General features: G+C 41.3%; 1 protein-coding gene across 2 annotated transcripts in view; it reads left to right on the top strand.

Moving 5' to 3' along the window:
* Nucleotides 1–16570, top strand: part of LOC126108612 (uncharacterized) — a 62391-nt gene extending 45821 nt beyond the window's left edge. For both annotated transcript variants that reach the window (XM_049913915.1, XM_049913914.1), the window contains exons 4-5: nt 8639–8788; nt 16011–16570. In XM_049913915.1, the coding sequence (XP_049769872.1) occupies nt 8639–8788; nt 16011–16497 (637 nt within the window). In that variant the 3' untranslated portion in view covers nt 16498–16570. The remainder of the gene's footprint in view (nt 1–8638; nt 8789–16010) is intronic.
* Nucleotides 16571–16779: the final 209 nt, after the last annotated feature.

Genomic DNA, 16779 nt, shown 5'->3' with positions numbered 1-16779 from the left:
TTTGCGTCATAGTAAAACTTCTTCCAGACTGAGACTCGAACCCAGAACCTGGAAGTATGCTCGAATAGCAGAGGTCGTTAAAGCGACTGCTCGCATGAAGTGGGATATCCATGTTGGGATCCCAGTCTGGCACAAATATTCATACGTCACCAATAAATTATAGAGCTGTAATGTGATCGTATTCTCAACTTGAACACATTTCGTCTGTTGCTTCAGACATGAATCCTTTTTCTCAAGGACATGCTATAGAAGGTTTTTAAACACAGGCACTGTAAGTAGTATTTACATGCCCAGGCAAAGGCCGCAACAACAATAAGTGTGTTTCTTCCTGTGTGAGTGTTACAGTGACTGTTCTACAGCAAGACATGGAAACTCACTGTGATGTCTCGAGTTTTGGGTCGGTCACTGAAGTACGCTCGCATAGACAAAGTGGTTACGGCGACCACTCGTGCACAGTGGGAAATTCTGATTCCAGTCCAGTCCAACAGTAAACCGTACAGTTGGAGTGAAGTATTCGCCATTGTGAATAAGTTTCCTGTATTTTACACAGCTGTAGATCACAGCAGCATCTGTTTTTTCAGACATGCATGCATGTCTGAAGGACATTGCATAGTAGGCTCTTAAACACAGACACTGAAATTAGCAATAGCATTTTCTGATGGCTCACGTTGCTTTCGTAAAATTCTCATAAGAGTTTCATCAAATCACCGTACTAAACTGAGTATGTCAGCACGTAAGTTAGCCTCCAAAAATCCTGCAATAGCCAAGACGTTCATATCTTTGTGAATTATTTTGGTCTTATTTGCAGTCGTCATTTGTATTAAATTGCATGTGTACAGCAAGCTGTTATTTACGTTAGCCTATCAAGTGGTTGAAGAAAGACGAACATTAGCTGTGGCCGCTGCAGGTTCCGTTCTAGTGACGGACACAATGATGGGCTGCTCAGATCAGAGACAGACACAGTGACATGTGCTGCTGGCAGCTAGGGCAAGCACGATCTGTTCTTTGAGCTGTAGATGCTACCCTGAACCTCTTTATTCAAAGTAACCTTATGAAGCAAGTGTCGATCAAACATGTGCCCCACTATCCTCCAAAGTCACGGAACGGGGGCCTACCGTGACCGGTTCAAGTTGTCTCGCGTCGCGATGGCATCGGCCTCTGAGTTAGGTGTAGCTTCCACTGTGTGGAGTGTTACACCACTTAGTATCCTGTGAGGCTTTCGACTGAAATTCTCTTTGCCTCTGTGCGTTATTCAGCATATTTGCGTTACATTTCTGGCGGCATTCCGCTGTCTGTGGGTTATTTGGTTGTCTGCTATTGTTTTGCGTTTGCCAACGATCGGCTGACTGTTGCCGGTGGCTTGTGTCTGTACATACTGTACAGGCTGGCCTTACGCTACGCGCTTGTTGTAGTTGTTTTTGCTAAAGTTTTTCCCATTTCTCTTATGTGCGCCTTTACATTTACGACTTTCTCCATTGCCGCTGTGATTATCGTTACCATTATCCGTAAATCTCCGTGACGCTATCGGGGTATTAACAGGCTTGGGTTGTACTGGTATCTCTTCGTTTATCAAATCTATTGAGTCCAGTAGAGATAGAAAGTATTCGGTGTCGATTTACGGGATGTTAATGAGTTTTTCCCTAACGTGGGCAGGAAGACGGCTCTTTAAAATTTTTTGAAAATTTAGCTGGTTCGTCCAGACCTAGTTTTATTCAAATATTTTTCAAAATATCCTCGTAAGCTTCCATACTTGCTATTGAACGGAGCTGGGTTGAATACTTCACGTCTGAGCCTCTCTTGTACGGCCTCAGACCAATACTTACTCAGAAATGCCGTCTCATTCCGTTCATAATATTGGCAAGTTTCTGATTTGTCCGTAGCTCACAGTAGAACGTCACCCTGTGTGTATCCAAGAAGAAATCTAATTTTCTGGGCTTCGGTCCAGGTACGAGGTAAAACATTTCGAAATGCTCTGATAAAGACCACAGGGTGTGTTCCTTTCCATTCATAAGCAAATATCGGGAATGTCGATGCGTAAGTAATCATTCATCTGCAAGTAATGTTGACAAACAGGCCGCGCTGTCAGTGACAGTCGTGTTTATGGTCGCTTGTGGCGTATCCATGGCAACTGCGCCTGCTCGACAGGTGCAACTGCCGGCAAGTTGCAAGTTGCATTGTGCAACCTTCGCTATTTCCCTTCTAAGGGCTAATCCTGAATTGTTGGTAACTAGTGAATGCATCTAAGAGCATAGCTTTGTTTTCTGTCATATGCTGTTTTGGAATGTCCGTAGTTTTAGCAACACTGCCTCGCAACCTTTCCTCTGCTTCCTATAACCCTAGTCTGTTTTAGCAAGAAGTTGGCTTTACGTCTCTTTTAGAGCTCTAAAGAGCCCTGCAGGATTTACATAAGGGCCACGCGGGTAGCCGTGCGGTCTAAAGCGTCTTGTCACGGTCCGCGCGGCTCCCCCCGTCAGTGGGTCGAATCTCCCCTCGGGCATCGGTGAGTGTGCTGTCCGTAGCGTAAGTAAGTTAGTTAAGTGTATAAGCTTACGGAGTGATGACCTAAGCAGTTGGGTCCCATAAGATCTTACCACAAATGTACAAATTGTACAGTACCTACATAGATTTTGCATTCTGACACTACCTTTCCAGCAAGGGTGCTGCCCTTCTCCAGCATCCCGGCTTCAGCTTTTTCAGTTACTTCCTTTACATCTACACATGACATACCTCTCTGTTTTTAGCAAATTCTGACTCTAAAATGATCTACTCTTAGACTCAAGTTTTGTATTTCTGTAGTTAGGTTTTTGCATACGTCTTGCAGCTCGTTGACTACGTTCGTCACATTTTTTACCGACGCATCCACATGGGATTGCGTGTCCTGAACTTGACAAAATGCTTTACTGAGGTTTTGCAACTCACCTGCAAGTTGTTCCCGATTACAATTTGCGGATCTTACCTTTTCCGTTAACATATTTATATTGCGGGACATGTCGGTAATTATTTCTTGTTTTAGTTGTTTACCGTGCTCTGTTAACTTACCGGTTAAATTCGTCAGATAATTCAGTGCGTACATTTTTGCCCACCTCTCTCAACTGTTGACTAATACTATTCTTGGAATCGTTAAACGCCTGGTTTTGCTGTGCAAACTGTTGTGTTATTAGCTGCATTAGCTGTGTCAGAGTGTGTGTTTCACTGGTATTTGCATTGCTTTTGTGAACTGTTTCCTGTGCTTGCGTCCGCGACGTCGTGAGCAGATAATCAAAGAAATTTTGCTATTGCGCACTTCAGATTCTCTATTTTAGAAAATGTTTCCCGGTGAGACCTCAGAAATTGGCTCATAGAGCGTCATAAGAGCGGCATCATGACTAGTTATATTACCAGTATCACAATTTTTTAATAATGGGACGCCAACCTCGTCGTTTTGGTAGTCATTGGCCAGTTCACGAGTTGGTGCGTGACCTTCAAATGTTGACAAGCTCGAATTTCCGCCATCTTGGCATATTGCATTTTGTAATGAATTTTCAACAATGGCCATTTCCTTTGACTCCATTCTGAACAGTTTTTATTAAAATTATGAAAGGAAAATAATTTTAAACATGAAATTTTGTTTGAATCGTATCCTTCAATTAAATGTTGACTTTACACATATCTTCGTCTTTTCTATAGAAATCCACTTTCCGTAAAGGATATTAATTGGAAGGAACAAGGATTTATTGCGAGAGAGACGGCGCCAAGCGGGGCCATATAAGCATACAGCGTAGCAACTTCCTACTTTAACCGCTGAAATTCGCATTCCCATCACGTCTCGTTCGTAGGCAGAATTTCATTTTAATTTGCTCCTTCAAGTTGTTAATAGTTTCAACCTCAAGGACGTGTAAAAATCCAACAAAGGCCTCATTAGTTCTTTGTAACGATAAAATGGATTTTTTTTTTTTTTTTACAATCGTATTGACTTACTAGGATCACGTTAACAACTTCAGTTCCTCTTCTTCCATTGTTGTTGTATCCTATTTTTCCAGGATTCCCTCATTTCATCCCAATGAAGTCTCTTCTTTTCTTCTGTCCATGTTAATCACGATTTTTTATTTCTTCTCCTTTGCAATCCTTCCAAATTTAGTATTTTGTTTTTAAAATGGTTTCTTTCTGCTATTTCTGATTCTTTTATGTTGTTTCTTTCAAGATTTTTTCTTACTTCTGTAATCCATGCTATTGTCGATATCTTCTTCCAGAAATATAGCAGTATTTGTTTTGTTGGTCTATTTCCATTCATTCGGTGGAGATGTCCAAAAAAGGTTAATCTTCGTTTGGCTATTACTGCAGATATTTTCTCTATATTTTTGTAGATCTCCTCATTACTTCTTATTTTCCAACCATCTGCGGTTTTCATTGTACCCATTATTTTTCTAATAATCCTTCTTTCCAGTACCTCTAGTTTGTCCATCTTGTAGTTCATCGTTAGGCATTCAGATCCATATAAACATTCTGGTTGTACCACTGTGGTGTAGTGTTTTAGTTTTATTTTTCTAGATATACATTTCTTGTCGTAAATATTTTTGGTCAAACCATATGCTCTTTCCATTTTGTTAATTCTTACATCTATTCCAGATTATTCTAGTCCAATCTGTTGTATAGTTTCTCCAAGGTATTTAAATTTATTTACTCGCTCTATTTTACCTATTTGTGTTTCTATGTATTTTGGTGCATTTTTTGTATTTGTCATGAATTTTGTTTTTTCAGCTGAAATGGATCATTTACCTAAATAAATTTTTTTCTTCAAGAATTGAAAGATCTGTTCACATTCCTCTCGGCGCCGTCGTGTCACGTTTGCCATTGAATAGTGGCGGGGGGACTAGAAATGTGATATATATTGGAAATCTCAATAAATATTTGCTATTTAAATAATTAAAAAGTACATTTTGAAAGAATGATTGAAAAAAATGGAAGGTACACATATCCTGTGTGAACTTTAACTGGCTCTAATAGAAACAGACCTTCAATATTCAATACATGTATTCAGCATTCGTAAATTTACATACATCCTTTTCTTGTTACCGCTATTGTGCATGAATATTTGTATGACAAAACTGGTTCGGATCGAACCTCCTCTGCTGAAGCGAATTCTTGTTGTTATCTTCGATCCTCTTGATGCAGAATTCCCGGCGCGTCACGGAAAAGCCACAGCGACCTCTGACTGTGTTCCCTGTACGCTTCAATTTATCTGTCAGGCAGCGAATTATTAATTATGGAACAGTGACTCGTAACAGCACACTTGTTTCAATCCGTGTCTTCGCTCTTCTTGGGATTCACAGAATGAATAGCGTTCAGTTTCGAATTGGAATGTCGACACTTTTTATTTCACAGATAAGAGAGACATCAGTAACTACCGACCTATATCACTGCTGATATCATTTTCCAAAATGTTTGAGAATGAGATGTATTCTAAAAGAGTATTACATCTTGGCAACAATAATGTCCTCAGCAAATCAAAATTTGGGTTTCAGAACGGTTGCTTTACTGAGAATGCTGTTTACATGTTCACACACCAGATATTACAAGCATTACATAACAAAATAGTACTGGTAGGTACTTTCTGTGACCTATCCAAAGCATTTGATTGTGCAAATCATAGTATACTCCTTGATAAATTGAAGTTTTTTGGGATTGATGGTGTAGCCAACCAATGGATCATGTCATATCTGACCAAAAGAATGCAAAAATTTGTACTTATTAGTAATTCAACAAACAGAATCCAGGGACATAATTCTGGCAGGGGAGAAATCACGTATGGGTTTCCCCTAGGTTCAATCGTACGTCCACTAGCGTTTCTCACATATATAAATGATCTACAGTCTAATGTACAACAAGCAGAACTAGTTCTTTTTTCAGGTAACACCAGTATGGTAATCACTCCCAGTATACGTGCAGAAATTGGAAAGACGGTGAACAAAGTTCTCAAAAGTATCATTGACTGGTTTTCTGCGAATGGTCCCACCCTGAGTTTCACAAAGACACATATTATTCAGTTCTATACCTCCAGGGGTACTGCACCAGTGATAAGTGTAACATGTTGTGATGAAATAATTCATATAGTGGGAAATTAAAAATTCTGTGGTGTCCATATTGATGAGAATTTAAATTGGAAAAAACACAAATTTCGGAACTCCAAAAACAATTTAGTTTAGCCACGTTTTAACTTAGTCACTGCAAATTTTGAAGAGATAGGAATCAGTAAGTTTACATATTTTGCTTATTTACATTCAGTAATGTCATCGAATAATCATCTGAGGTTACTCATCATTAAGAAATGAGGTCGTCACTGCCCAGAAACGTGCTGCGAGAACAATATGTGGTGCTTACCCGTGATCACCCTGTAGACATCTGTTTGAGGAGTAGGGTATTCTGACCATTGCTTCACAGTATATTTACTCCCGTATGAATTTTTTTGTACAGTTCAAAAGCTACAATGAGGTACATAATTACAATACTAGCAGAAAAATGACATTTATTAATCAACATTAAGGTTGTCTTTAGCACAGAAGGAGGTGTACAAAGCTGCAAAAAAATTTTTGGCAGCTTACCCAGTGATATAAAACGTCTAACAGATGGCAAGGTGAAATGTGAAATTAAACTGAAAAAGTCTCTCCTTGACAACTCCTATTCTGTAGAAGAATTTCTATGTTTGTAATGTGTAAAAGATGGTGGGATAACTCAATCTGTATGTATTACTTATATTTTGGAGAAAAAATAAGTGTATGGTGATGTTTAGAGTACAAGTAGAAGTACAAATTAATTTGAGATATGAATGCACCAATAATCTTAGGAACCAACATCCCTCGAACTAACAACACTGCACATCATATCACTGGTATAATTTCCCCTTTGTAATTTGTATCCCATTTCTTCGTGTTCTAGGTTTATTTTCGTATCATTCTTACACACAACAGGGACAAAACAACCGAAAAAGATTTTTAGCACACGTCTCTCCAGATTCTTCCTCCAACAGTCGGATTCCTGACTGCTAAGGGGAGAATGTCAAAAATTTTAGAAAATTGATTTTTCAAAGATATGCGTATTTTGTACCGCATATCTTCCTGAATTGTACGATGTATAAAAAATATACATTTTAGTGATTACAAGCCAAACCCCTTTGCACAGCTTCAATCCTACACAAAGTCACCAGGGCAACAAATACAGAGCAAAGGGTGCTGCAACAAATGTGACAGCAATGGCTCAGGACTTTAATGGAAGCCACCAAACCTATATCAGGGACCTTGCAAATGAAAACTTATTGAAGAAATGTGTTCATGGTGGTACCCAAAAACCAAATGAAAGTTTTAACCAATGTGTATGGGAAATATTGCCTAAAACCATTTTTGTTGGACAAAATGCAGTTGCTATTTGTGTTTATGACACGGTTTCATGTTTTAATGATTGTGTGCAAAGCAAGAAATATGTTTTAGAGAAAATGGGAATAAAGACCGGAGTGAACTGCATCAAAGCTTTGTATGCGATAGAGAGTGTGTAGTGAAAGGAGATAAATTATTTTTGGAGGTGATAAAATCAGGAATGTGAAAAGAATGAAAACCGACTAAGAAAATGGAAAAGAACTTGCTTATGGTGCTTGGCAGTTCTAAAGGAATGATACATACAAGCAGAAACTTTAATGGCCATTTTCCGCAAAACAGACATTTCTTAACTTAGGTGCATGTAACATTCATAATAAGTATCCTATTACTTTCAAACTTGGTATGCTCATTAAACACGAACTCCTTAATGCAAATCTCTATAATTTTGCAAGTCGATTAAAAACTGTACTAAAAATTGAGGTAATATAACTATAAAACTTCAGTTTTCTCTAAAGATGAAGTTAAAAATGCTACAGCACATTCATTTTTTCATAAATTAAATAAATTCTAGAGTTTCATGTACCTGTAAGCATGGTTTGTATGCCATGCAAGATTCATCGAAAGATCTCTCTTACTTATGAAGAAAGGTGTACCTATAGCGACAGCTGCAGCCGATAGGAAGAGGAAAAATTATGAAATTTCACATGTAAAAAAAATTTTTTCTTTATGTTTTTGCAGTTCCACTGCTATGAGTGTGAATACTGAATCCTTCCTGGACATTCTGACGAAGTTTTATGATTTTATTTGTAAAAGTATAGACTGTGGAAACTAGAATGTCCTCTGGTCTCTCTCCTGCTCCAAGTCGGCCGGCTTGACATCCTACCCCCCATAACACACGAGCTAGGAACACCATCCCATAACGACAGCACTACATTAAGTGCATTGGAGGGATACTGTCATTCAAATTTCTTTGTGATTTATATTGTTATGTATTGAAACTATGTTGACTAATAGTTGTCATAAGCATAATTGTTGAGCTTAGTATGAGCCTTTCATTTGTGCTTTATTTTGCACCAAATAATGTGTAGTATGCTAGCCTACAAGTATGAGAAAATTAGGAGATGCAATGTGTGAAGTGGTTAGCTGAACGCCTTAGTTGTCCCACTACTGTCTTTGGTAGTGTGTGTTCCATTATCTGTGTGGGGACAGTACCTCAGCAGTACTGTCTGTGGTAATCTGACCACTGGCTTCGATGTGAAAACCCTTCTCGAAGCAATGTTCCTTCTGCGCAGCACGCCAAGCGCTGGAGAGAGCAGGACCGGCCCCTCCTCGCTGCCGCACAGTGGCCACAGCGACGACGGCCGAAGCCCAGCCACAGCTGTGCCCCATACCACTCCCCAGGCCACTCCACAGCCTGATGACGCTGCCGTCTCTCACCTGCGGTGAGTTCTGTCACAATAACAGCGTTACGCGTTGGGCAGTTAGCCCAGTGTTAAAGTGAAGAAATCGAATGTTGATATTTTATGTTTTGACGAAGCAGATGTTATAGTTCTGGTATTAAGTTATTTCTTTTATAAATTATGCTGTTTGACGAGGCAAGGATCTACAGGTCTGCATCGTGACGTATTTTCAATTCCTAACACAACTGAGCCACTTAATGCAGTTACTTGTGTAAGATACTTCCCCAAAGATAGCGACTGTGTTGGTGATTTAGAGGCAATTTGTGTTTTCGGCGATGATTTGCTATATTATGAATTAATTCTGCAGAGACTGGATCTTGTTTGTTTCTTCTGACTTGCAACCACATTCATTATTATTCAGTATTGGGCTGCCTCACCAAATAACCAGGAATCTCTGAAACTCCCACCGTCACTTGCATTTCCGCGATTACTCTCCCAACACTATAATGAGATATTCTCTCAAGGGTCTGTGGGAACCCCACCACTGGGAGAGGAGAATCAGTTGAGATTCATGTCTTACCCTACTACGAAAGATGTACGTGAGAACCTCTAGTGGCAGTTTTTGGAAATCATTCGTGACAACATCAGCCTCTACTAAACTGTCGATATCTTGCTGATTAACGCAGGCATGTTGGATCAATAAAAATCACGTCAATTGTAATGCGTGGGGATCGTTGAGTGGAGATGGACACAGCAGCCATATCTCGCCAGCTGTAAAACCCTCTGTGGCTCAGGGAGTTTTACAGCTGACATTGCAAAAGTTTTCTTTTTATTCACTGCAGACCAGCTTCAGCGTAAATTCGTCATCACGTCACTTTTCTTCTTTGAAATTATTGATCTGTAGTGGTAGTCACAGATATTTGACTGTCGCTTCGTGAAACAATGATAGTCTGATAGTGAACTGATATTGTTGCAAAATGCATTTCAGTGGCTAGCTGAATTCTACAGGCCCAAAAGTGGCAATTCAGAGTATTCAACATGCTTTTACAATTAATCAGAGTAGAATCCTACAAGTTATTGGACAATAGAGGAGTCTGTGCCTATTCAAGGGGAAATAAGGAAGGTTACCCAGTATTTTAACGTTGAAAATGGGATAAGTAATGTTTCAGCTGACTTAAGAAAACATATCTCTCCCAGTTATTCAAGGATTTCGGGCTTTAATTACCTTTTATGGTCAGCCACAGATGTACAATGTCATTAGATTTAATGTCTGTGCCAAATTGAGCAAATACTTATAAGAATACTTATCCCAATCTGAACGCCTTTCGCAGCACAAGCAGTCAACAAAAGTTCATCCATGGGTCTGATAATGTTGAACGATACAGAGAAGGTATGGTGAAATTATGTAAATAAGATAGCCTGACGGGTATTTACCTAATTTCTCGTACACAAATAGCATCAACCATTCAACATAAGAAGACAACCGACGATAAGGAAGTGTAGCAGGAAAGATTAAAGATAGAGAGCACAGGGAAGAATACTTTGTGGATAATCCAGAAACTCATTATGCAGCATAATTAATAACGCTGAATACAATTTCAGGGATAGTCTTTAAATTACATTGCACATACTGGACACGAAATTAGTACAATCTCAGTAGAAAAGCAGCAGAAAACAAAGTAGAAAATAAATTATTGTGGTTGACTTAGAAACAAGACATGGAAGGGAAGAATGTTTCAGCATAAAAAGACTGACATAAAAAGTTAAGAAAGCTGGCTAAAAATCGAGAGGGAAACAACAGCATGCGGAAATAAAAGATAAAGAGCAGGAAATGAAATATATTAACAAAATACTTGATAATGGAGTGAAAAGTTTGTTGACAGAGAGTTAAGAAAACCAGGCTGGGGAACAGATCGAGCGTAACATGGTACTGATGTGAATAACAATGTACAGGGCGAAGACAGTGAAGGCTTCCTTTTTTCTTGGGCATCAGACACTTGTGGTGACTAATAAAAGGTCCTACATAAAAAAATACAGTCTTTCGAAGACTAAAAGCGACAACTACTTTAAACAAAAATAGTTTACAATCATAAATACACTGATAGAAAAGAATCACAAAACCAATACAGAGTAGTGAAACATCAAGGATACATTTGCCAGGGTAACATATTTAACTGATTATCATTGCAAGATCGCAGGTCAATGTAGGTGTGAGATGAGCCACTGGAAACGTGAAATGGTCATACACTGTGAGAAGGTCGAATTAAAACATGCAGACATGCATGAATTGTGTTGCACAAGTATCGGACGAGAGTTTGTGGAATGGAGTTCGATGTCAGATGCACTTGGTTGGTCAGTACAGGGACAGTAATGCTGTTTGTGAATGATGCTGGAGTTACTGTATGATGATGTCCCATATCTGCTCGCCTGGGAACGGACCTGATGATTGAGCATGCCAAGAGACATGTCAACACTCTATAGAGCATGTTGGGCTACAACAGCGGTAAGTGAGCTAGCGTTATCCTGTTGGAAAACTCCCCCTGGAATGCTGTTCATTAATGGCACCAGAATGGGTCGAATCAGCAGATTGAAACAGATATTTACACTCAAGGTGTGTGGGATAACAACGAGAGTGTTCCTGCTGTCATATAAAATCGCACCCCAGACCATGACTCCAGGTTTAGGTCCAATGTGTTAACACACAGACAGGTTGGTTGCAGGCCCCCAACTGGCCTCCTTCTAAATCAAAACATGGTCATTACTGGCAGCGAGGCTGAACCAGCTTTCATCATAAAATACAACAGAGTTCGACCATTCCCTTCAGTTTGCCACCACTGAAGTGCCAAACGGTGGTGGTGTGGGATCAGTGGAACACACGCTACAGAGCATCTGGCTCGGAGCTGTCCGTGAAGTAACCGATTTGTAATACTTCATTGTGTTACTTGGTGCCAACTGCTGCTCAAACTGCTGCTGGAGATGTATTACAGTGCGCCAGAGCCATACGGTGAACACGATGGTCTTCCATCTCAGTAGTGTCACGTGGCTGTCTGGAACCCAGTCTTCTTGCGACGGAATATTCTTGGAATCACCGCAGCCAGCAGGCCTGCATAGTGGCTACATGCCTGTCAAATATTTATGCATCGCGGTTGGAACATCCAGCTTCTCATAGCCCCTATTACAGATTTCGTTTAATCTCTGTGAGATGTTCATAACGGCGTCTTTGTCGTGTCGAAGGAAATTTTGACTAACATCAGCTTCCTGCATCTAATCTCAAAGGTAACTAACGCTCACGCTCGTTACAGCGTGTAATTACAACAAGCTTGATTTGCTTCCTCATAATGGTACTACTAGCGCCACTCTTAAGCGACGCGACTGCCACAGAAAGTCATCATCATTCAGATGTAGAAACACACGTACCAACTTTCGTTTCTGTCACACTACTTCTTCGTGCTGCAATATTTTTCCGTTAATGTATATACCACTGCAAAGGGAAAAGACGTTTTTTAACATTGTCACCAAGAATCTCAAAAAGCTCTTAAACGACTTACTTCACATTTTTACAAGATAGTCAAATAAATGCTGGGACAGTCTTTCTGTTATATACCAATGGTTTAGGAGTGCGCCATTGATTAGTAATGAAAACATTCGAACACAGACGCTGCTTAACCTCTGAAAAAAATTAAGAGCAGTGGCAGCAGAAGTCATCCAGTATAAGAAGTCGCCATCTTTCTGACAAAGGCCAAAGAATGTGTGTGTGTGTGTGTGTGTGTGTGTGTGTGTGTGTGTTTGGGGCTACAGGCGCTCATCGCCGAGGTTATCAGCTTCCTGACAACCAATAATAGAAGGGTCTAAGAGGGAGGAGGAAAGGATAGAGCTTAAAGGAACTCTATTGCTCTTCAGGTAGTAAACTGCCCCTAGAAAGCTGGAGAATCAAAAGTGATCAATGACATGAGGATGCAGAAGGCAATGGAATCTAATAAATTAAAACCACGTAACTTGCATCCACAGGAAATATAACAGTAACAGGAAAACGGTTATGATGGCATCTGCATTGTGGAAAGGTTCCGGACAAGTTACCCTTTTGGATCTCTGCAAATTGACTGCCAAGGGGGAAGTGACTATGAAATAGAGACGGAATAAGTTATTGTGGGATAAGATTCTATGACTTGGAGCTTTGAATTCAGAAGTTTGATTGTAATTGGAAAGCTAGAGTCTAAAAACGGAAATGCAAAAGCCCAGTCTAGATACATTGGGGGGTCACTGATGTGAACTAGGAAAAGGCTAAGCATTTATCTTAAGACACATTGAGGTATATCATCAGCAGCAGGAAATGGTATGTTGGGAGCAGGGTTCGTTATGAATAGGAAAATAGGGGAGGGAGCGGACTACTGTGAACTTCTCAACGACAGAGTTTCTCTCACCAGATTCGACATCAAACGAATGCAGACAGCAACAGTTCAGGTACACATGCCAATGACACAAGTAAAAAGGAGAAAAGAAAGTATGAAATTAAAATGCGGTTGCATGGGAAGGAGAAGCAGAAAGGGTCATCAGCTATATGGGATTGGCATTTGGATGACAGAGATGAAAGTCTAATTGAGTTGTGCAACCAATGTGAGATGGTATTTACGAATACTCTGTTCAGGAATCGTGTGACGAAAAAATATACTTGGAAGAGACCCAGAGACGCTGACAGAGTCCTGCTGGATTACATCATGGTCAGAGATTTGGAAATCAGATATTGGACTGTAAGGTGTACTCAGATGTAAATACAGATCTAATAATTATGAAGAGTAGAGTGAAGTTCAAGAGAATCGTCCAGAAGAATCAGTGTAGAAGGGTGTATCATCATGTAGTACTGAGAAATGATGAGATGTATTTGAAGCTTACCGATGATGTGGATATGGCGGTAAGGAACAACACAGTAGGCTGTTCAGTTGAAGACGAGTGTACATCTCTAGAATGTAAAATCACCGACGGTGGACAGACAACACAGATAAAGGGAAGCTAACTTCGAAGAAACCTTTAGTAACAGAAGAAATACTGCAACTGATCGACGAAAGAAGAAAATATAGAAATGTTCAGAGAAAGACAGGAATACAGCTACATTCACTGATGTGGCAAGAGTCGTGGGATACCTCCCAATATCGTGTCAGACCTTCTTGTGCCCAGCCTAGTACGACAACTCGACGTGGCGGGGACCCGAGAAGTCGTTGAAGTCCCTTGGAAAAATATTTTGCTGTGCTGTCCCTGGAGCCACCCACTACTGCGAATGTGTTGCTGGTGGAGGATTTTGTACAGGAACTGACCTGTCGATTATGTCCCATAAATCTTCTATGGGATTCATGTTGCGCGATCCAGATGGCCAAATCATTTACACCAGTTGTCCACAATGTTCCTCAAATCAGTTGCGGACAGTTGTGGCTCATTATATCGTTGTTTGAGAAAATGGAGTCCATTATGGAGCCAACACCACAGTGCCTTGTTGTCAACTAGGGTCCACAGCTTTGTGGGGTCTACGTCACACTCGAACACCACCATCAGTTCTCACCAACGGAATTCGAGACTTATCTGACCAGACCAAGCTTTTCCAGCCGTCTCGGATCCTGCCATTTTGGTCACGAGACCAGGAAAGGAGCTGCAGGTGATACCATACTGTTAGTAAAGGTACTAGCATTGGACACCTGTTACCACAGCCCATTAATCCCAAATTTAGCCGCACTGTCCTCACATATACGTTAGTCGTACAGTCTATATCGATTTCTGCATTTATTTCACGCAGTTTTGCTTGTCTATTAGCACTGACCACTATGGTAGACGAAAATGTTCTTCGTTTTTTTTTCCAACTTAACAGAACTGCACACTCAATTCGACTACTGGTTTAATGTGCTCAGCATAGTTTGTGACCGCCTGTGGCTGATACTACCCTGACAACAACAGGGAAAGCTGCGAATGAAGTCATCACTCTCATGTGGAGGCAATAACATCATTCTTCCTGCAGAGCAACTCACAAGATTTATGGAATTGTTTGTGGATGCTTATGTGATGCAACCCGTCTCCCTAGTGTATCTGCAACATGCTCAATGGGATTCAAATTGGGATCTCCCATGTGTGCAATATCTTCTATTTCCAAGAAACGTCAATCACCCGATCTGTATGAGGCATATCCCTATGAGGCCACAGCACCTCGCAACAATGGCATATGAGTTCCCCAGATCTCGTTACGATACCTGACAGGAGTTAACCCTTGCCAATTCACCCATACAGTGTCATGAAGAGGTGTTCAAGGTGTCAACGTAATCGCTGCCCACACCATTAAAGATCCTTCTGGATAACAGGCTTGTTAATGTTTGGGCTCGAAAATCCTGTTCCACGTTCCCTCCATATGCAAATCTGTCGCTAATCACTCTCCAGTCCATACTGGGATTCACCTGTGAAAATAACATTGGCCCATGGTTCGGCCATCCGGTTGGCGTGTTGATGACTTTACATATTACTCTCTGTGGAGATGTGTCAGGGGTTCATATACAACAGGTCTCTGACTATATAGGCTACTCTGCTGAGGCCTTCTGTATAACGTTTGCCTCGATACAACACATCCAGTGCATGCTGCGAGGTGTGATGTCAGTTGCCATGCAGCAGTAAGGCAGTACCGTGATGCCCTTTAGCCAGAAACTGTATCTCGAAGACGAGGGCAGGATCCAACACATGTGTGTTGGATCCTGCCCTCGTCTTCGAGATACAGTTTCTGTCTCTACAAACTATCGCCACATCTGAGAAACAACAGTAAGATCCACATTGAGCCACCAGGCCACTTCAGTTTGTGATTGTGCTCCTTCCATTCATCCTATGGCCCTCCACTGCAGAGAGCCTGGCATGCGTCTTCTCTGTACCATACTCCACCGTCTGTGACTGTGCCTACAGAGATTGTGGATGTGGGACTGACTACCCAGAAAACACTACCCCATTTCATAGGTGCACTGACTTCATTGTGAGCTTGGTTGTCTGTAGACTGGAATGCTGTCTTCCGTGTAGAACATGATGGTGCTGACATCTGTAGATAGTATGCATGATCACATCGTGAATTAGACACAGGACAGGGAAATCGCAGTTTGTTGCTTTAATTTTGGACACCAATGTATTGTGGTAACCTTCTTGGGGACTTGAGTTCTTGGAACTCATCACAGTTCTGCTTCTGCGATAGTGTTTCGTCCTCAGACGTGCGTCTTTGAAGAAATTTGTTAGTATTGTCCTTTTGTTGCAGAAATCTATCTGGAGACATGAAGGGCGAGATGCTGATTGCGGCAGCTAAGGAGGGGTCAGTGAGCAAAGTGCGAACGTTGCTGGCAATGGGGGCGGACGTGGAGGCGAAGGACGAGAACAAGCGGACAGCACTGCACTGGGCAGCAGCCATGGGGCACGGGGAGGTGGCGGCCCGTCTGCTGGAGGTAGGAGCAGGCGTTAACGCCAGGGACCGCTGGCAGAACACGCCTCTCCATCTGGCTGCATGGAAAGGCCATGCAGCTGTTGTGCGGCTGCTGGCAGCTTTTTCTGCCGACCACAACGCCAGGGATCAAAGTGGGAGCACGCCACTGCACGATGCAGCACGGCGTGGCCGTGCAGAGGCGGCGGCTGCACTGTTAGAGGCGGGGGCCGACAGGGAAGACAGGAATTATGGTGGGGACACGCCGCTGGACCTAGCCGAGCGGAACAACCACCAGTCGCTCATAGACATCCTAAGATCAAGCTGAGTGTAATGCAGGCGACTACGGAGTAAAATAAATAAAGCTTTCTGTGTAACCTCTGCTACTTTTAAAATAAACAATTCAGAAAAGTTAATCCTGCAGTCTTGCTTTGCGCCCATATTTACGTAGTACATACAACGGATCCATTACCGTTACAACTAGAGTGAGAACTGTAGGTAGAAGGAGGGTGGAATGTGTGTCCTTATAGGACAACTATCCACGGATTTCCGCCCAATAATATCAAAACAGCAGACTTTGTACACAATTTATTAAATTGCCAATGCTAAA

This window comes from Schistocerca cancellata, chromosome 11 (assembly GCF_023864275.1).
Source record: "Schistocerca cancellata isolate TAMUIC-IGC-003103 chromosome 11, iqSchCanc2.1, whole genome shotgun sequence".
NCBI classification, from domain to species: Eukaryota; Metazoa; Arthropoda; class Insecta; order Orthoptera; family Acrididae; genus Schistocerca; species Schistocerca cancellata.
This window is presented reverse-complemented; position numbering and strand designations above follow the sequence as displayed.